We start from the raw sequence: 20,999 nt of genomic DNA, 5'->3' as shown, positions 1-20,999 counted from the left end.
ATATATGGAGTTACTATAATTACTGCAACTTTTCTGTAAGCTAGAAATTAAAGAAAAATGAAAGTTAAAAACAGCCATCTAGAGCTGGGCACAGTGGCGTGCACCTGTAGTCCCAGCTACTTGGGAAGCTGAGGTGGAAGAATCACTTGAACCTAGGAGGCTGAGTCTGTAGTGTGCCATGACTGTACTTGTAAATAACCACTGCACTCCAGCCTGGGCAATACAGCAAGATCCCACCACCAAAACCAAAAACAGCCATCTGACAAAGGAGTTTACTGAGCACCTACGCTTTGCTAGGCATTGGAGGTACTGCCGTAATCCACAGAAAACATAAAATATGGTCCTTGCTTGCACAGAGTTGTAGTTTAGAAAAGGAGTATTCGAAAGCAAACAAAGAAATAAGGATCACGTCCGAGAGTGAAAGCCGTTAAAAAGTGGAAAAAGGGGCTGGGTGCAGTGGCTCACGTCTGTAATCCCAGCACTTTGGGAAGCCGAGGCACGTGGATCATGAAGTCAGGAGTTCGAGACCATCCTGGCTAACATGGTGAAATGCCGTCTCTACTAAAAATACAAAAAATTAGCCGGGTGTGGCGGCGTGCGCCTGTACTCCCAGGTACTTGGGAGGCTGGGGCAGGAGAATGGCGGGAACCCGGGAGGCGGAGCTTGCAGTGTCACTGCACTCCAGCCGGGGAGACAGAGCTGGACTCCGTCTCAAAAAAAAAAAAAAAAAAAAAAGGCCTGGCACGGTGGCTCAAGCCTGTAATCTCAGCACTTTGGGAGGCCGAGACGGGCGGATCACGAGGTCAGGAGATCGAGACCATCCTGGCTAACACGGTGAAACCCCGTCTCCACTAAAAAAAAAAAAAAATACAAAAAACTAGCCAGGCGAGGTGGCGGGCGCCTGTAGTCCCAGCTACTCGGGAGGCTGAGGCAGGAGAATGGTGTAAACCCAGGAGGCGGAGCTTGCAGTGAGCTGAGATCCAGCCACTGCACTCCAGCCTGGGCGGCAGAGCGAGACTCCGTCTCAAAAAAAAAAAAAAAGTAGAAAAAGGATGTGGAAGACAGTGTCTAGGGGCCCGATACAGACAGAGTGCTGAGGGACAGTGCCTTTCACAAGTTCAGACCTAAAGGCTGAGACAGACAAAAGGCCAAAGGGAGAGCTATCTCAGCAAAGGAAACAGCCAGCACAAAGGTCCTGCTGTGGGCACAGGCTCAGCATTTCAAAACCACAGCTTTCAGTAGGGGAATGACACGACAGATTCATATTCTTTTTTTACAGGCGCCACCATGTCGCCCGGCTAGTTTTTTGTAGTTTTTAGTAGAGACGGGGTTTCACCGTGTTAGCCAGGATGGTCTCGATCTCCTGACCTTGTGATCCGCCCGTCTCGGCCTCCCAAAGTGCTGGGATTACAGGCTTGAGCCACCGCGCCCGGCCGACAGATTCATATTCTTAAAGAATTAGTTTGGGGCCGGGCACCGTGGCTCATGCTTGTAATGCCAGCACTTTGGGAGGCCAAGGTGGGTGGATCACCTGAGGTCAGGAGTTCAAAACCAGCCTGGCCAACATCGTGAGACCCTGTCTCTACTAAAAATACAAAATAAGCCAGGCGTGGTGCTGCCTGTAATCCCAGCTACTTGAGGGGCTGAGGCAGGAGAATCGCTTGAACCCAGGAGACGAAGCTTGCAGTGAGCTGATATCATGCCATTATACTCCAGCCTGGGCAACAAGAGCGAAATTCCATCTCAAAACAACAACAACAACAACAACAAAAAACACAAAAGGATTAGTTTGGGAAATGTTTATTAAAGGGGAACAAATGAGGGAACAGAGACCAGAGATCACCCAGCTGTGGGTTGGTGGTGGTTTACCCAACAGAAGTAGCTGTGAAAGTGGAGAGAGTGACAGAGAGGCTACCAGAGGCAAACCAGGCAGGACTTCACAGCTCGTCTTACCCCGCAAGAAGCCTGAAACCTCTTACAGAACACACACACACACATAGTGTATGGGTGCGGTGGCTCATGCCTGTAATCCCAGCACTTTGAGAGGCCAAGGCAGGCAGATCACTTGAAGTCAGGAGACTGAGGCCATCCTGGCCAACATGCTGAAACCCCGTCTCCACCAAAAATACGAAAATTAGCCAGGCTTAACCTGCTGAAATAATTTCTGCTTGAGGTTCTCAAACCATGCTATTTAGAAATATGGGATTTTGTTTTGCCAGTGAAACATCAGTTTCTCTATTCTTTAAAAGTTCTCTAATTCTAAGCAATTTTCCCCTGTGAAGGGAATGAACTTATCCAAACAGTTTTCACAGAGGATCATGACTTGAGTTGTTCTACAGATCTGAAAGCCATAGAAGGCTATTTCAGAATAAGCGTCCACTGTTGAAAGAGCTGGATTTCAACCTGACTTTCCCTTTAGAGTGGGAGGGGTGATTATATGATTTCGACTCATTCCTGCTTTTTCATCTGTTCAGTGAACCAGGATACACGTGTACGGAGAGGCCCACGTGGGGACAGATTAAAGAAGCTTTGCCCATTGAGCCAAACCTCCACCTTTGGTTCTTACCCATGAACTATATATGCAGCTAACCCCATGAGGTAGCCAAGTCCACTGGAAATACATAAGGCCCAAGAACGAAGGAAGAGAGGCATCTGGATATTTACAACAGGGTTGTCTTAATCCTTGCACTTATATATCTTAAAGTGAAGTAACCAGAGACGCAGGAAAACAAAACTTGTAACAAAGAGATGCCCAGACACAGACAGGCAAGGCAATCAGTAATTAGTCAGAGAGGGACCCCCACAGGATTCGGAGCAAGGTTCTATAGCGAAAGTGTCCAAACTAAGGAAGCTTCTTTTGGACTGCTCTGAGGATGAATTTTTGGGCACGCACTAACTGCTTACTACAATGAAGAAGGGACTGACTCTTCTTTCAACAGGCTTCTCCCAAGAGTAAAAACTTGCTACTTCTTCTGAAACAGAACTGCCTTTAGAGAGGACAGTGGGTCAGCCTCACAGGAGGGAGGGTAACTAAGGTGAAAGCTGCAGAAACCCCACACACAAAGGCCTTTTTCATCAGGAAATCCAGAAGAGCGAGTTTGTGGCAGAGTTCACTACAAAGCTCTCAGGTTGCAAGAAGTAGGCCCCTCAGTTATAATTAACATTCGTGGGTGGCATAACACTGGCAGACCCATGGGGACATCTGAGTGTCTGAAAACGATGTCATGCCCACAGAGGTGCTCAAAAAATGTGCTGAATTAAAAACCTTGGATTAACACCTCCAAAGTCTCTTCTTGTCAGAAAGCAATTGAGCCATATTCCTTAAGAGGTCAGAAGAAGCAGAAAGCATCCAGTTGTGAAGTTAACTAAATGGAAAATGCAATGCAAAATCCAGGGATGCCTTGCAGAACATGCAGGGCACAGTAGTTAGCAAAGGTCACTTGCAGAAACTGAGGCCCATCCCCACCATCATCATATTGTTTGGAGATGGAAACAGGCACGCTCCACAAGGATACCCTTGTAAGTCAGCTCCAGTCTTTTTCATGTGTTCGGAGGATGTAATTACAGTTGAAGAACTGGCATGGAGTACCGGTCCTTTCATAGACATAACTCTCCTCCTTTCTGAGTGGGGACATAAAATCAGAAAAGGAACAGTTGGAATGCTGGCCTGGGTGGGGCAAGTAGTCCTTCCAGCTGATTTTTATCTAAACAGCACACTAGTGTGCTCGGCACTCCTTCCTGCTCCAACAGGAAGAAAGGAGACACATTCACTGCCTCCGAAGAGGAAAACTGGTTCTCCACAAGAGGTCAGGAAGTGCAACCAGCCAGGTCACCGAAAATAGGGATGTTTCCTACCAGCCTGCCTTTCTTAACAACAGTTTTGACTCCGCTCCCTTCTTTAGCCTCCCTTTGAGTGAATGCAATATAAAAACGGAGACCGCTTCACCGCTTCCAGTCTTGGTTACCCATGTACTTCTAAAAAGCCTTCTTGTTGTTTTACCGCAAACAGCACCCACAATGTTCCAGGGACCCCCTGCATCTTTCTGCCAACAGACTTTCTGGAAAATTATCAAATGTTTTACACTTAAGAGCTTGGCTCCCGGATCTGAAAAGAGTCCTGTAGAGGGCGCTGCTAGGGTTCATGGAAGCCGAGTGGGCACAGCGTGGGTCGGGGAGTGCTCCGTTACCTTCCACAGCAGCTCGCACTCGCGCTCCTCCAGGGCTTTCTTATGCCTCGCAGTCACCGCTTTGACCTCCGACTGCACAACCTTCGCCTTCATCTCCACCTGTTCCGCCACCGTCTGGGCCTGCTCGATGCTTAGCTGCAAAACCAAAAAGAAAAAACAACTTCAAGGCATTAGAAGGACTGTCGTTCCTTATACAAAACATTTGAATCTGCTCTGTCAGACTTGAAAAGCTGACACCCTGGGTTCCCAGACCACTTGATTCATTCCCTTGGAAGGAAAACAGGCACTTAGGGAGAGACTGGCATCTCTTTGACATGTAACTAAAGGAGTTGCTGGCAAGAGCTGGATTTCTTTGCATGAGAAATGGCACCTACACAGTGAATGTCAGAACTATTAAGAGATACTCTAACACAGTGAAACCAGTGTAGCTGGGTGACAGCCGAAAATGGGGAATGAGGATCAGATGTAAAATGTGCAACTCCAGCCACATAAGTGGGTTCCCCAGACTTCCTTGCCTCACTTTCTGCCTGGGCAAAACCCCATAGGCCAGGCCCATCCCTCACGTGAGGGTGTGCGATTGGCTAGTGACTAATCCATCCTGTTTTTGTCAAGGGACTGGCATGGCAACACAGCTCATCCCAGCCAGAATGAATGCCAAGTGCACACTGGGAATATCCCCTGATCTACCTAAGAAGCTGTGCCCCGTGGTCAGAGACCATCTACACGTCACCACACACGTCACCCTGTACCAGTCCTAGTAAATCAGCCAGTTTAATCAGACGTATTATTGTTCATAAAAAATTAATCCAGACAGAAGGCATGGTGTTTTCATTAATATTACATGCTGTGTCTTGAAAAGCCACAAGGATTTCTTTGATACCGAGGTATTAAATCAGGGATTCCAAAGTGATTGCTCTTGGTGCAACAGGTTTCAGGGCAGGTGATCCAATCAGGAGGGTGTCAGGGAAGCACAAAGGGTTTGGAGCCTGGTATGGGCTTAGGAATCAGAGTGATCAATCACCCAATTTGCTCTGGACTGAGGGGTTTCTAGGATGTGGAACTTTCAGTGCTAAAACTAGGACAGTCCTGGGCAAACCAGGCTAGTCGGTCATCCCTGGAGTCAGGGAACCCAGGTTCCCATCCTGGGTTAGTTTAGGGCCTCCTACTAGTTGCAAGGCCTAGGACAAGCTCCTGGTCCTCTCCAACCTTGGTAAAGGGTAGATGTGAGGGAAATGCAGAGCAATGCATGGGTTGAGCTGAGCTCAGCACCTGGCACAGAGTAAAACACTGTTATTAGTTCTCATCTGATAAACACCTGGGACAAAAGTTCAGCCATTGTGTCTCGTCAGGCCACTTAGCTCCTATCATAAGATTCACCACTAGTCACATTTAATATGTGCAGTGTTGTATAATCATCACCACTACCTAGCTTCAGAACATTTTCATCACCCAAAAAGCAAAGGCCATAACCATTAAGGAGTCATTTCCACTTTCCTCCTTCTCCCCCATGGCGATCACTAATCTACTGTGTCTCTACATATCTGTCTGTTCTGGGCATTTCTCCCTCCCTCCCCCCTCCCCGCCCCTTCCTTCTTTTCTTTTTTAATAGAGATGGGGGAATCTTGTCATGTTGCCTAGGCTGGTCTCGAACTCGTGGGCTCAAGTGATCTGCCCACCTAGGCCTCCCAATGTGCTGGCATTACAGGCACGAGCCACTGTGCCTGGCCTGTTCTGGGTATTTCATATAGATGGCATCATCATACAATACACAATCTACCTTATTTTTATGAGTATTCTTCCTGCCCAACAGTTTGACTCAGTCTGGATGAGAGCTGACACATTCATGGCATATAAGACACGCTCAAAGGTGCAGACCCAAAAACACCCATGGTGGCTGGGCACAGTGGCTGACGCCTGAAATCCCAGCACTTTGGGAGGCCGAGGCAGGCAAATCACTTGAGCTCAGGAGTTTGAGACCAGCCTGGCCAACATGGTGAAACCTGGTCTCTATTTAAAACAAAACAAAACAAAACAAAACAAAACAAAACAAAACAAAAACAAAAACAAAAACAAAAAGTATACCACCCATGACTCCAGTGGTTAGCGGCCACACTGCATTCCCTGCCTAAGAGGATCCTGTGTGTCCTAAGGATCCACTGAACTGATTCACAGGGGAACTAGGTAGATCCAGAGGGCTCACAGGCTGTCCACAGCCTGGAATGTTTCACTCTGAATTTCCAAACCCAGTTCTGATGCCACTTCCCTTCTGAAGCTGGAAGGGAACAGCATATTTCTATAACCTTCCTGCTCCACCTTTACAATCCTGTCTCAAGTACCATTACATATCAATCAGAGGAGGAGCTAAGTACAAAGCCCATGATACTTAAGGCACCTGGGATTTAGCAGAACAATTAGCAGAACGATCTATAAATTTTATATTTGCACATCTCTAGCCATAATCATGTTTACCAAAGCACTAGGTAGCTGCGTCGGGTTAAATATTGTCCCTCCAAACTTTAGGCTCAACTAAATGGGGGTCAGGATGTGACCTTGTGTGGAAATAGGGTCTTTGTAGATATAATTAGCTAAGATGAGGTTATAGTAGATTAAGTTGAATCTTAAATCCCAAAACTGACGTCCAGAGAGGGTCATGTGCAGACACAGATACACAGAGAACAAAGCCATGTGAAGACCAAACCAGAAACGGAAACTGATGCAGGTACAAGCCAAGGATGCTGGCTACTGCCAAAAGCCCGGATGAGGAAAGCAATGAGTCTTCCTGAGGGCCTTCAGAGGGAGCATGGTCCTGACACCTTGATCTTGGACTTCCGGCCTGCTGTTTTTAAGTAATCCAGTTTATGGTAAATTGTTACAACAGACCTGATAAACTAATACAGAAGCCAATAAAGTGAAGCAGACAGATATTACATCCACATTACCTAGAAGTTAAAAAATTAGAATGGCCAATCAAATGAGCACGCACATAAGCAGGTATCATAACAGCACTGATACATTTGTAGTATCTCAGGCTGTCAGGATTCAACCAGGGAAAAAGAGAGAAAGCGAGAGACAGCAAGAGAGCTCCCTAGACATTTAAACAGAATTTAGCGTAGGGAAATGGTTCAACAGGTATGGGAGAACTGCTGGGGCAGAGAGTACACGGAGGCAGACCTGCACAAGCAGCGTCTTCTGCTTTGTCTGAGAGAACAAAGGAAAGAAAGCTGTTACAAGAACACAGAATAAGGTGGCGAGGTTATGTCCAGCTAATTCTGGTAGTGGCAAGATCTGAAATTGAAACCAACTTCTGCTATCGGAGTGAAAAAAAGTGCTATTAAGAATTGGGACCGGGTACAGTGGCTCACACCTGTAATCCCAGCACTTTGGGAGGCAGAGGCAGGAGGATAGCTTAAGCCCAGGAGTTTGAGATCAGCCTGAGCGGCAGTGGGGGGCCGGGGGCCCCGACCCCTGCTCTGCTGCGCCGGGTTTTTTTTTTCTTCCATTAGTCTCTACAAAAAAATAAATAAATAAATTAGCCAGGCATGGTGGTGCTTGTCTATAGTCCCATCCACTTGGGAGGCTGAGCTGGAAGGACTGCTTGAGTCCTGGGAGATCGAGGCTGCAGCAAGCTATGACTGTACCACCGCACCCCAGTCTGGGTGACAGAGCAAGACTCTGTCTCAAAACAAATACATAATATGATAATAATATAATACGAATTGGAAGAAAAAGGGAAGAAGTCCTTTTCCCATACATGTAGTTTAAAGAGTCACAGCCCCAGTATCACATGGCAAGTGTGACAGGGTTAGAGCCTGAAGAGTAGAACTTAGTAACTGGCACCCTCTATATTTTTAGATGCGTTGGTTATTAATTAGCACAACTGGTGTCCAAGCTAATATTTGACCAAGGCAACCAAACCTATGTCTGTAACATTTCTTAATCATTCCTCAACAGAAAGCAGGTGGCAAACTGCTCTCTATTAATATTAATGTCATACTACTTGCCAAACTGATTTTTTTTTTACATCTACCTTCTATCAGATGTAAAAAATAAAAAAATAAAAAAAGGGCCCAGCCTGGGCAACAAGAGCAAAACTCTGTCTCACAAAACAAAAACAAAACCAAACAAATAAAAAACCACTCCCTTTGCACAGGAATGGGTGTACTACCCTACTCACCTCTTCCTCTAGTCTCCTAGCCAGGCTTGTCCCTCATGTTTGGAACTCACATTTTATGATAAAAACTGTTCCTTCCATTTTTCAAACAGGTTCAGGGGATTCAAACCTTTTGTTGCAATTTTAATAATCAGCAAGCATGCAAAGATACTCCTTGGACTGAGAGTCACAAAAGCCCTACCCAAGGCATAGTAGAAAAAGAGGTGTTTCCCTTCCAAACTATGCAGTACCCAGCCAAGCACCGCATTCCAAGATGTGCAGACCAGGACTTACTGAAATAGTTCCCAAGCGCTAACAGCAGGGCATTTGAAGGACATATGAGGCAGATGGGTTGAGGGAGATGACAATGTAGAAAGGCTGGGTAAACTTCCAAAACAGATAAATACACTTCACACTAAGGAAAGAGAAATCACCCAACACGCATGGTGCTTGAGAGAAAATTTAACCATCTTTGAGATGTTAACAGATCGAATCAAACATTTGAAAGTTGAGGGTCTCCATTTGGACTGGCGCCATCAGTGCACTTTCCAGTGCACTTCCTCACTCAGTATGGAGGAGACTCGAGCCAAATCTGGCTTTGAAGAGAAAGAATACAGATACCGATTAGTGATGCCAACTGTGGAGAACAGTGGTGGCATAATGACTGGTATTTAAAGAGGCCAACGGTCATAAGGTAAGAGAATGCAAACATCACCCATACACTTGCAGGTGACCATACCGGGTATGGGGCGCTACTGTGGTCCACTCTAAAATACAATTCTTGGCCAGGCGCAGCGGCTCACTCCTATAATCCCAACACTTTGGGAGGCTGAGGTGGGTGGACTGCCTGAACTTAGGAGTTCAAGACTAGCCTGGCCAACATGGTGAAACCCCGTCTCTACTAAAAACGCAAAATTAGCCAGACCTGGTGGTACATGCCTGTAATCCCAGCTCCTCGCCTGAACCCGGGAGGCAGAGGTTGCAGTGAGCCAAGATCTGTCACTGCGTTCCAGCCTGGGCAACACAGCGAGACTGTCTCGAAAAATATAATAATAAAAAATATAATCACAAACTATAGCCATACCTCATTTTATTGTACTTCATAGATAGAAAAGAAAAACCCACATTTTCTTTTTTGAGACAGTCTCACTGTGTTGCCCAGTCTCACTATGTTCTTTTTTGGGCTCTGTCGCCCAGGCTGGAGTGCAGTGGTGCAATCTTGGCTCACTGCAACCTCAACCTCCAGGCCTCAAGCAATCCTCCCGAGTAGCTGGGACTACAGACGCTCAACACCAGGCCCGGCTAACCTTCTTGATTTTTTTGTAGAGACAAGGTCTCACTATGTTGCCCGGGCTGGACTAGAATTCCTGAGCTCAAGTGATCTTCCCGCCTCAGCTTCCCAAAGTGCTGATGTTACAGTTATGAGCTACAGTACCCAGTCAGTTTTTTTTTTTTTTTTTTTTTTTTTTTTTTTTTTTTTTTTTGAGACGGAGTCTTGCTCTGTCGCCCAGGCTGGAGTGCAGTGGGTTCACGCCATTCTCCTGCCTCAGCCTCCCGAGTAGCTGGGACTACAGGCGCCCGCCACCTCGCCCGGCTGGTTTTTTGTATTTTTTTAGTAGAGACGGGGTTTCACCGTGTTAGCCAGGATGGTCTCGATCTCCTGACCTCGTGATCCACCCGCCTCGGCCTCCCAAAGTGCTGGGATTACAGGCTTGAGCCACCGCGCCCGGCCTATTTTTTTTTTTTCAATTGAAGATTTGTGGCAATACTGCATCAACCAAATCTATTGGTGTCATTTTCCCAAAAGCCCGTACTGTCTGTGTCACACTTTGATAATTTTTGTAGTATTTCAAGTTTTTCGTTTTACTTTATCTGGTGTGCTGATCTGTGACAAGTGATCTTTGGCGTTTATCAGGCCACTTAGTAACCCTACAATGGCCTCTAAGTATTCAAGTGAAAGAAAAGGTCCCACAATTCTAAAATGATTAAGCTTAGCAAAGAAAGTAAGTAGAAAGCTACAGACAGGCTGAAAGCTAGGCCTCTCACACCAAACGATTAAAGCTCTGATTGCAAAAGAAAGTTCTTGAAAGAAATTAGAAGTTCACTCCAGTGAACACTCAAACAGTAATAAGGCAAAACAGCCTTATTGCTGATATGAAGAAAGTTTAATGATCTGGAGAAAAGATCAAACCAGCCATAACATCTCCTTAAGCCAAAGTCTAATCCTTCCTGAGCAGGGCCCTAACTCTTCAATGCTATGAAGGGTGAGAGATGAGGAAGCCGCAGAAGTTTGAAGCTAACAGAGGCTGGCTGATATGGTTTAAGAAAACAAGCTATCTCCAAAACATGTATGTGTAAGGTGACACACAGCAAGTGCTGATATAGAAGCTGCAGCAAGTTACCCAGAAGAACAAGCTAAGGTAATTGATGAAGACAGCTAAACAACAGACTTAAGACATTTTTTTTTGGAAGGAGACTTTTTTTGGAAGGACACAGCCTGATATTGGAAAGAGATAGTCTTATATTGGAAGAAGATGCCATCTAGGACTAGGACTTTCACAGCTTCAGAAGTCAAAGCCTGGCTTCAAAGCTTCAATGGACGGGCTGACTCTCCTGGTAGGGACTAATGTAGCAGGTGACTAAGGTGAAGCCAACCGTCATTACCCATCCTGACAATCCTAGGCCCCCTAAGCATTATGCTAAATCTACTGTGCCTGCGCTCTACAAATGGAACAACAAAGCCTGGATGACAGCATGTCTGTCTGCAGCATGGTTTATGGAATTTTTTAAATTTTTATTTATTTGTTTATTTTTTTGAGACAGGGTTTGACTCTTGTTGCCCAGGCTGGAGTGCAATGGCGCAAACTTGGCTCACTGCAACCTCTGCCTCCCGGGTTCAAGCAATTCTCCTGCTTCTGCCTCCCAAGTAGCTAGGATTACAGGCATGAGCCACCATGCCCGGCTAATTTTTTTTTTTTTTTTTTTTGAGGCGGAGTCTCGCTCTGTCGCCCGGACTGGAGTGCAGTGGCCAGATCTCATCTCACTGCAAGCTCTGCCTCCCGGGTTTACGCCATTCTCCTGCCTCAGCCTCCCGAGTAGCTGGGACTACAGGCACCCACCACCATGCCCGGCTACTTTTTTGTATTTTTAGTAGAGACGGGGTTTCACCGTGTTAGCCAGGATGGTCTCGATCTCCTGACCTCGTGATCCGCCCGTCTCAGCCTCCCAAAGTGCTGGGATTACAGGCTTGAGCCACCGCGCCCGGCCGCCCAGCTAATTTTTTGTATTTAGCAGAGAAGGGGTTTCTCTATGTTAGTCAGGCTGGTCTCTAACTCCTGGCCCCAGGTGATCCACCCGCCTCGGGCTCCCAAAGTGCTGGGATTATAGGCTTGTGCCACCGTGCCTGGCCGGTTTGTGGAGTATTTTAAACCCACTGTTCAGACCTACCACTGAGAAAAAAAGATTCCTTTCAAAGTATTACCGCTTACTGACAATGCGCCTGGTCACCCAGAAGACTCTTCACCCAGGAGACTCTGCTAGAGATGCACAAGGACATGAAAGTTGTTTTCATGTCTGGTAACACAACATCCACTCTACAGCCCATGGATCAAGAAGTAGTTTCAACTTTCAAGTCTTATTATTTAACAAATAAACTTTGTAAGGCTATGGCTACTACAGATAGTGATTCCTCTGATGGGTCTGGACAAACTCATTTGTAATTCTTCCGCAAAGAATTTACCATTCCAGGTGCCATTAAGAACAAGTGTGGTGCTCACTTTGGCAGCACATAGACTAAAACTGGATATACTATAAAAGAGCATTCGTGATTCATGGGTAGAGGTCAAAATATCAACATTAATAGAATGTTTGAAGAAGCTGATCCCAACCCTAATGGAGGACCTTGAATCTTGAACTCAAGGTCATCCATTAGGGTTGGGATCAACTTCTTGTAGCAGAAAGAAGTAGTGGAGGAAGTCACTGCAAATGTGAAAATACAAAGAGAACTAGAATTAGAAGTGGAGTCTGAAGATGTGACTGAATTGTTGCAATCTCATGAGAAAAATGAAGGGATGAAGACTTGTGTTACATTTTAAGAAATTGTCAGGCTGGGCAAGGTAGCTGATGCCTTTAATCTCAGCACCTTGGGAGGCCAAAGTGAAAGATCGTTTGAAGCCAGGAGTTTGAGATCAGCCTAGACAACAAAGCGAGCCCCATCTCTACAAAAAATAGAAAAATTAGCTGGGCGTGGTGGAGCATACCTGCAGTCCTAGCTATGTGGGAGGCCAAAGAAAGAGGATTGATCGCCTAAAAGCCCAGGAGTTTGAGGCTGCAGTGAGCTATGATGGCACCACTGCACTCTAGCTGAGCGACAGCGAGAGATCCTGTCTCTTAAAATAACAATAATAATAATAAAGGCCAGGCGCGGTGGTTCACACCTGATATCCCAACACTTTGGGAGGCTGAGGCGGGTGGATCACCTGAGGTCAGGAGTTCGAGACCAGCCCGGCCAACAACATGGTGAAACTCCGTCTCTTACTAAAAATACAAAAATTAGCCGGGAGTGGTGGCAGGTGCCTGTAATCCCACCTACTCAGGAAGGCTGAGGCAGGAGAATCACTTCAAACTGGGAGGCGGAGGTTGCAGTGAGCCGAGATTACACCATTGTACTCCAACCTGGGCGAAAGAACAAGACTTAAGGATGCTAAACACACACAAGTTATGGTTAAACAAACAAAAACCTTCTAGGAAATCACAATCTATGTAGTGTACCTGGCTGTGGCCTTAGAGATTAACAGATCTAAAATGCCTCTACCCAAAATCCCCATGATCTAGAATTCAGATTAATGTTGGGCACACACTTTCAACTAACATGTAAATCATACCTCTAGGATTTATGCCTAGGTTCTCACTACTTATACAGCTGACTCTATTTTCCCCACACTCTTTTCTCTCCACAGAAATTCTGGATTTCCATTTCTCTGAGATTTCACCATGTTAACCACTCATGATTTGTTGGGTGCTCTCCTTAAGTCTCCAGCAAATTGTTACAAGTCATTTTTCTTTCTCTCTCTCTCTTTTTTTTTTTGAGACGGAGTCTCGCTCTGCCACCCAGGCTGGAGTGCAGTGGTCGGATCTCAGCTCAATGCAAGCTCCGCCTCCTGGGTTTACGCCATTCTCCTGCCTCGGCCTCCCAAGTAGCTGGGACTACAGGCGCCTGCCACGTCGCCCGGCTAGTTTTTTGTATTTTTTTAGTAGAGACGGGGTTTCACCGTGTCAGCCAGGATGGTCTCCATCTCCTGACCTTGTGCTCCGCCCGTCTCGGCCTCCCAAAGTGCTGGGATTACAGGCTTGAGCCACTGCGCCTGGCCACAAGTCATTTTTCTCCCCCACAGTGGCTTTTCCTACTAAGCACAGAGAGTACCAGCATTCTCTCAATAATTCTCCAAGTGTTTTCGATCTCCTAAAACAGTAAGAGCATAATAAAATCATAACACAATCTAGAGTTCAGACCTAGACACCAGTGGCTCTTTTTGTTTGCTTTTTTGAGATGGAGTCTCATTCAGTCACCCAGGCTGGAGTGCAGTTGCACGATCTCGGCTCACTGCAACCTCTGCCTCCTGCGTTCAAGCAATTCTCCTCCCTCAGCCTCCTGAGTAGATGGCACTACAGGCGCCCGCCACCACGCCTGGCTAATTTGTGTATTTTTAGTACAGACAGGGTTTCACCATGTTGGCCAGGTTGGTCTCAAACTCCTTGACCTCAGATGATCCACTCACCTCGGCTTCCCGAAGTGCTGGGATTATAGGTATGAGCCACAGTGAAGGCTGGGCACCGGTGCTGAGGAGACACCAGCAGGGTAAGGCATTTGTTTGTCAAGGTCTTAACTGCCGTGGCATAAAATGAAAGACACAAACCGCCTCATCCGCAGGGCAGATGCACTGATACACAACAGAATGACGCACAGGTGAAGACGCTGACAAAAGAGAAGAGCAACACAGAGACACTCAAGGCATCTTAAAGACGGCGAACAATACTGGTTTAACAATGACAGGATGAGTCATTCCAGAAAGTCTCTCAAACTTCCAGTTTTATAATCTGAACATCATAAAATCTGACTCATCAGAAAAGACTGTTTCAGTCTCATGCATGGGAATGTGATAGCGGCTGAGAAACTTACTAAATCAAATCCTCCCTCTTCTGTAAGACACATGATCTCAATTCTTTAGCACTTTCAAAACAGGGGTTTTTTTCTTTTCTTTTCTTTTTCGAGACAGGCTCTTAACTGTTGCCCAGGCTGGAGTGCACTGGCATAATCTTGGCTCACTGCAACCTCCACCTTTGGGGCTCAAGCGACCCTTCCACCTCAGTCCCACAAGTAGCTGGGATTACAGGCGAGTGTCACACCACGCCCAGCTAATTTTTGTCCTTTTTGTAGGGTTTCCCCATGTTGCCCAGGCTGGCCTCGAACTCTTGAGCTCAAGTGATCCACCCACTTCGGCCTCCCGAAGTGCTAGGATTACAGGCGTGAGCCACTGCACCTGGCCAGAATCTTACTTTTAAAACAATTCACTTATATAAATATTCTAAAATGGTTCCTATGTTATTTCTCCTAGAGGGTGAACAACTTTTCTTGACTTTCAAAGTATCCTACAACACAGGGAAAACGTCACAATTTTCTGATTTCCTAAAACCTTGTCACCTGAATCAGACAAGATTTAACAGCAATTCGGGCACACTATCACCTAACTATGTAAGAGAACCCTGCCAATTCTCAGTTACACATGCCCCTCCCTAGCTGTTGACAGGAATTCAACAGAAACAACAGTTTCAATTACGGGGGATTTACCATCCAGGAAAGGACTATAGACACTGAACCTCACACAACATTCTCCTGCTCACTAATTTTTCATATATAAATAAGTAAATCTGTATCATAAAGGTCTCTGTCTAAAAAGCATTAGGCCGGGCATGGTAGCTCACGTCTGTAATCCCAGCACTTTGGGAGGCCGAGGTGGGTGGATCACCTGAGGTCAGGATGAGTTCAAGACCAACCTGGCCAGCATGGTGGAACCCCGACTCTACTAAAAATAGAAAAATTACCGGGAGTGGCAGCGGGCACCTGTAATCCCAGCTACCTGGGAGGCTGAGGCGGCAGAATCACTTGAACCTGAGAAGCAGAGGTTGCAGTGAGCTGATATCCCGCCACTACACTACAGCCCGGGTGACAGAGTGAGACTCTGTCTCAAAAACAAAAATAAATAAAAGGCATTGGCTGGGCTCAGTAGCTCCCAGTACTTTGGGAGGCCGAGGCAGGTGGATCACCTGAGGTCAGGAGTTCAAGACCAGCCTGGCCACTGTGGTGAAACTCAATTTCTACTAAAAATACAAAAATTAGCCAGGTGCAGAGGTGCATGCCTGTAATCCCAGCTACCCGAGAGGCTGAAGCAGGAGAATCACTTGAATCCGGGAGGTGGAGGTTGTGGTGAGCTGAGATTGTACAACTACACTCCAGCCTGGGTGACAGAGCAAGACTCCATCTCAAAAAATATAATAATAATACTAGTAAGCATTAAGCACCCAGCCTTTCTGCGGTCCTGGCTGGGAGTGCCAATGTCCGCTCTGATTTCGGGAGGCAGCTAGGTGGCACATGTGCAGGTGATATGCTAGGACCCAGGCTAGGTGCTTAGAAATCTGACCAGTAACTTTGGACATGTCCTTGACATCTTCACAAGACTGCCAGAACCCCTAAAGGGATCGCTGCTGCAGGGATGTCACCTGAGCTCATCTGGGTCACTATTCCACCCCCCACACTGGAATCTGCCCCAAATGTCTGTCCATGCCACCTGACAGAGAGGGGGACCCGATTCACATGGGAACTGCGGAAGGGTAGGGAAGGCTCACCTGGATTGCCTGTCGTCCCTGCTGGGCATCTGCCAGCAGCTGGATGGTGAGTGCCCGTGAGTCCTGCAGCGCCTCCTGGAGGTAGATGAAGCTGTGGCCCCCGTGCCGGCCCATTGTGCACTCACGACAGATGGGCACAGAGCAAGTGTCACAGTACAGGTGCAGCACCTGGTGACCAGAGAGAGGACAGGCATAAATAGAGATACAGGACGCGAGGAGGAGGGAAGACAGCAACTGGAGGGCCCTGGATCCCACAACCGAACCACCAGCTTGCAAATGAGCAAGCACACCCCACAGGGAAAGACAGCAGCGGAGTAACTGCAAACATAACTAAAACTATCTGCTTCCCTTTTTCTCCCACTCTCTCTGCCCCAAATCAAGGGGGAATGGAGGGGGGGAACACAACTGAATGCCACATCCCACTCTAGTCTCACTCAGAACTGTAACAGAGACACTTCAAAGGCAGAAACCAAACAAAACAAAAACCTCCCGGCACGAGAGTTTCCCCTGAATCTTAGCTTCATTATCCAGAAAAGTTGTTAAGTTGTGTTGGTAGCCTGGATGTAAGAATATACCAGAAGAGTTTCCTTTGCTGCTTTAGCCTGGATATGTAAAGCAAGGTTAAGAGCCAGTAACAACCATCCTCACATCACAGCTTGTAATGCAAAGTGCAAAGTGCAAAGCATGGTTCTCCCAGGCACTCAAGCAAGCTCACAGGCTTAAGTTTCTGGAACGAAGGCAAAAAGCTAGTGGTAAGGTCAGCCAGCTCCTTGCCTTTCTTCTTCATGCCAAGTTATTCCAAGGAGTTGAACCTGGGAGGCAGCCAGTGCTGACAGAACTGCTTTATGTGATGTTCTACACTTCCCTGGGGCCCAGCACGCTGGGAGGGACGCTGGGAGGGAGGGAGGGAGAGAGAGAGAGAGAGAGAGAGAGAGAGAGAGGGAGAGAGAGAGGAGAGAGAGAGGAGAGAGAGAGGAGAGAGAGAGGAGAGAGAGAGGAGAGAGAGAGGAGAGAGAGGGAAAGGGTTGGCACAACCTTTACCTGCTAATAAACAAGGAGCTCTCAAGAGAGAAAACTCCTTGGCACAGAAACTGGGCCAGTCTCATTACTGTGTATCTCTCCACAGAGCAGGGCACTTAGCATCACTCTGTAAATGTTTGCTGGATTGCTTTCAAGAGCAGAGTTTAAATCTGCCTCTGGTACACCTGGGCATGAGGGGAAGCTAGCTAACATGCAACAGGCAGGGAAGCAGTATGCAAGGGGAATTCTTCCACAAATACACCACCACACTTCATCTCCAGGGGAAAACAGGAGTTGGGGGGTGCTCAAGGCCACAGTGTTAGCAAAGACACAGCAGGGAAGCCAACATGAGCCTTTGGCAAAGCTGGGTCCAACACAGGTGACACCGGCTCTCTCATCCCCAGTACAAAGCACCTTGCTAGGTATGGTGGAGATCCAGGATGCTAGATTCCAGGCGATTCCGCGCAGACTGAATAGAAGCTCATTCTGACGAGAAGCAGGGCAGAAGTGTTGTGGGAGACACAGATGGGGAGAAGGCTTGGAAGTGGCCCAGAAAGTTTTCTTAGGTGGAGAGCTCCAAACCGAGAGGGCTGGGGGCAAACAGAGGGAGACTGCTGCTTCTTTCCTTCTCCAAGATGCTTATTAATAACCAAAATCTTTGCATAAAATGTGTCCACTAGAAAAATGCTCCCCCTAACTGGTTCAGTCAAGCACACAGAGTTACTCTACTCAGGGCTAACTGAGTGAATAGGGAAGTGTGTAATCTAGCATGGGTTAAACTGGTTCTCCAGAAACTTTACAATTCAGAAACAGGAAAAAGGAAAGATTTAGGATATTGTGTTTTTACTTTTGTAAACAGTTCTGGTATAACCATCAGGTTTTATGGATCCTATTTTATTTGTTTGTTTGTTTTGAGATGGAGTCTCACTCTGTTCCCCAGGCTGGAGTGCAGTGGCATGATCTCCGCTCACTGCAAGCTCCGCCTCCCGGGTTCACGCCATTCTCTCAGGAGTAGCTGGGACTACAGGCGCCCACCAACAGGCCCGGCTAATTTTTTTGTATTTTTAGTAGAGACAGGGTTTCACTGTGTTACCCAGGATGGTCTCATCTCCTGACCTTGTGATCCACCCACCTCAGCTTCCCAAAGTGCTGGGATTACAAGCGTGAGCCACCACACCTGGCCCAGATCCTACTTTATACAAGGGAAATGTGGTAAGGTTTGCAACTTTCCTGCCAGTTTTGATCACTGCAGTGCTTTGCCAGCAATAGTGGCAGACTGAAACCAGGCAACAGCAACTTGCCTCCTTTAAGTCAGTTGCTTTTTAAGCTGATCCATCCTTTAGAGATTATCTAATCCTAATAATCTTTTAAATCTAAAATTCTCAAGAATAAATACTAACCAAAAGATGCTGAGCTGGATAAATTCAGGAAAAATTCCTGGCCGATCCCTTTTTACGACATGGTGCTAAAGCAATTCTACCAGCTTGAACTACATTCCTTTCCTTTGCTCTCTCCATTTGTCAAGGGAGTGAAGGGATCACTCCTATGCTGATGTGAAGTGTGAAAAACCTTCCATCAGAAAAGTCTCTTTTACATGTGAATAAAACATGCCACTAAACCTTCGGGTGGCCTCCCTGCTTCTAACCGCTAAGCAACCTTGAGAACACATCCCTTGTCTTTCCCTCAAGACAGCTGTGTGGACTGAATGGCACTCTACTGCTTCTTTCGGATAAGAGGCTCTTGCAAATTATAACTACCTACATTGCTCTCATCTCCATGGCTAGTGAGTAGAAAAGAACCTCAGGCTGTAAACTTGAGCCTGGCACAACCTGGCTATGGAACCCTCTTGTCCAGTCATTTCTCTTGACCTGTCTGGGCTTCAGTCTCATCTGTGAAACAAAAATGTCCTGACTAGGTACTTCCGGAGACCCCTTCCACCCCAGAAAGCCTATCTACAGAGGCTTGACAACAGAAACTAAAGAGCTTCAAAATTAAGTTCTAGTAGCTGGACATGGCAGCTCACGCCTGTAGTCCAAGCTCCTCGAGAAGCCGAGGCTAGAGGAGCACTTGGCCCAAACTACAAAAATTAGCTGGGCGTGGTGGCTCATTCCTGTTCTCGGGAGGCTGAGGTGGGAGGATCCCTTGAGCCCAAGAAGTCGAGGCTGCAGTGAGCCGTGACCATGGCAATGAACTTAGCCTAGGCAACACGGGCTAAGAGTGCAAACAAACAGCAACAACAAAACAAAACAAGTTCTGGGCTGAGCCAGAGTGGCCACTCCAGACTCCAACTGTGCAACTATAAAGAATTAAGATGATTTTTCTTAGGTTTGGATCAACCTTAAAACACAGAACCTGGATGATGCTGGACATTTGCAATGCCCCCATGAATGGTAGGTTTTAAAAGACTCTGCAGATGCAGTGTCCAGAAAAAAAAATCCTGGTCAGAACAGGTAGTGGGCGGTGATGGCAGCGAAAGGCAGGGTGCCCTTGGCCAACACCAGAGCCCTCCCATGACCAACCTTGAGAGCCCAGATAGACAAATGAAAGGGGTCTCTGAATGCAATCCCTGCCTGGTATCATTTTATACAGGATCGATGCAGTTCTAAGTACCCAGAACACACTGTGCTTTCAGAAAAGCCAGTGCTTTCACAGCTCCAGGCTGCCTGCAACAGAGATGGGGGCGGGGAGCACCCAAACGGTTGATAATAAAAAGCTACCAGTGAGTAAAAGAATGGCCTCAATGTGCTCGTAATTAGTAAACAATGAATTTTTAAAAGAATGCATTGTCCAAAAACTATAAAATGAAATCCACTTTTATAAACCTTCCAGCTAAAAGTTGGAGCAAAACTTTGGTAAGATTTCACGCTTCATTTAGAAGCTCCACGTTTCATCTAACCACAATTTCTGAGATTGAAAAAGCACAATTTTAGAGCTGTTAAAACAATCGATAGGTAAGGATGTGCATGGGTGCAATTATCTCTGAAACAGGTGTAAAATTATTTTTAAGGGAATAAACTGGAACTGTGTGGAGGGTCCTATAGCCAGAAATGTGGGAGTAGCCATGAACAGTGGCTCCCGGGAAAGAAGGAACTGGGAAGAACAGGTCGTCTAGCAGCAGGAATTCCAGGGCCTGTTTGGGGCTTCCCGGGCAGATGCACAGACACGCCCCCTCGGGCCTGGCGACAATCCGGCTGCCCCAGCTAAATGGAGGAGGCTTGACCTCTGACCCTGCAAGTGACCACACTCTTCCCTGCCCCCAGCTTCCAGAACGTCCCACCCATTGCCTTCCTCTCCCAAAATTTCTAAAATACCAGGCAGAGACAAAGACCTAGGAATGTGAGCCCAGCAGGAAAGGAACGGGCGGGGGACTGGGAGGGGGGTGGGGGGGAATGGCGGAGGGAGGTTAAAGGAAAAATAAATAAAAATACAAAATACGCATGTTTGTATCTTAGCGAGTGTTTAAATAAAATGCTTTGTTAATGAACGTGTGTGCACGCACGTGTGCACATGCAAATGCACACACACCCAGGCCTCTGGAATCTAGATTTTGCACCCAGGCCTCTGGAATCTAGATTTTGCGCTCACTATCTGTGGCCCAACAAGAACACACACACCAAGGGACTTCTGTTGGAGCCCTGCACATCTCAAAGAATGAGCTTGAGGTTTAAAATACAACTACCTGTATCAGTGAAGAATGTAAGCTGAAAGGATGGAGGAAGGCCCAGATCGCCATTTAAGTT

General features: G+C 46.8%; 1 protein-coding gene across 1 annotated transcript in view; it reads right to left on the bottom strand.

The window, feature by feature from the left end:
* TRIM71 (tripartite motif containing 71) overlaps positions 1-20,999 on the bottom strand; it is an 82,326-nt gene that overhangs the window by 8,608 nt on the left and 52,719 nt on the right. Inside the window, exons 2-3 of the mRNA XM_030938635.1 lie at positions 16,240-16,407; positions 4,188-4,322 (exon numbers count right to left, since the gene is read on the bottom strand). Of these exons, the coding sequence (XP_030794495.1) occupies positions 4,188-4,322; positions 16,240-16,407 (303 nt within the window). The remainder of the gene's footprint in view (positions 1-4,187; positions 4,323-16,239; positions 16,408-20,999) is intronic.

Source organism: Rhinopithecus roxellana, chromosome 1, assembly GCF_007565055.1.
Source record: "Rhinopithecus roxellana isolate Shanxi Qingling chromosome 1, ASM756505v1, whole genome shotgun sequence".
NCBI classification, from domain to species: domain Eukaryota; kingdom Metazoa; phylum Chordata; class Mammalia; order Primates; family Cercopithecidae; genus Rhinopithecus; species Rhinopithecus roxellana.
This window is presented reverse-complemented; position numbering and strand designations above follow the sequence as displayed.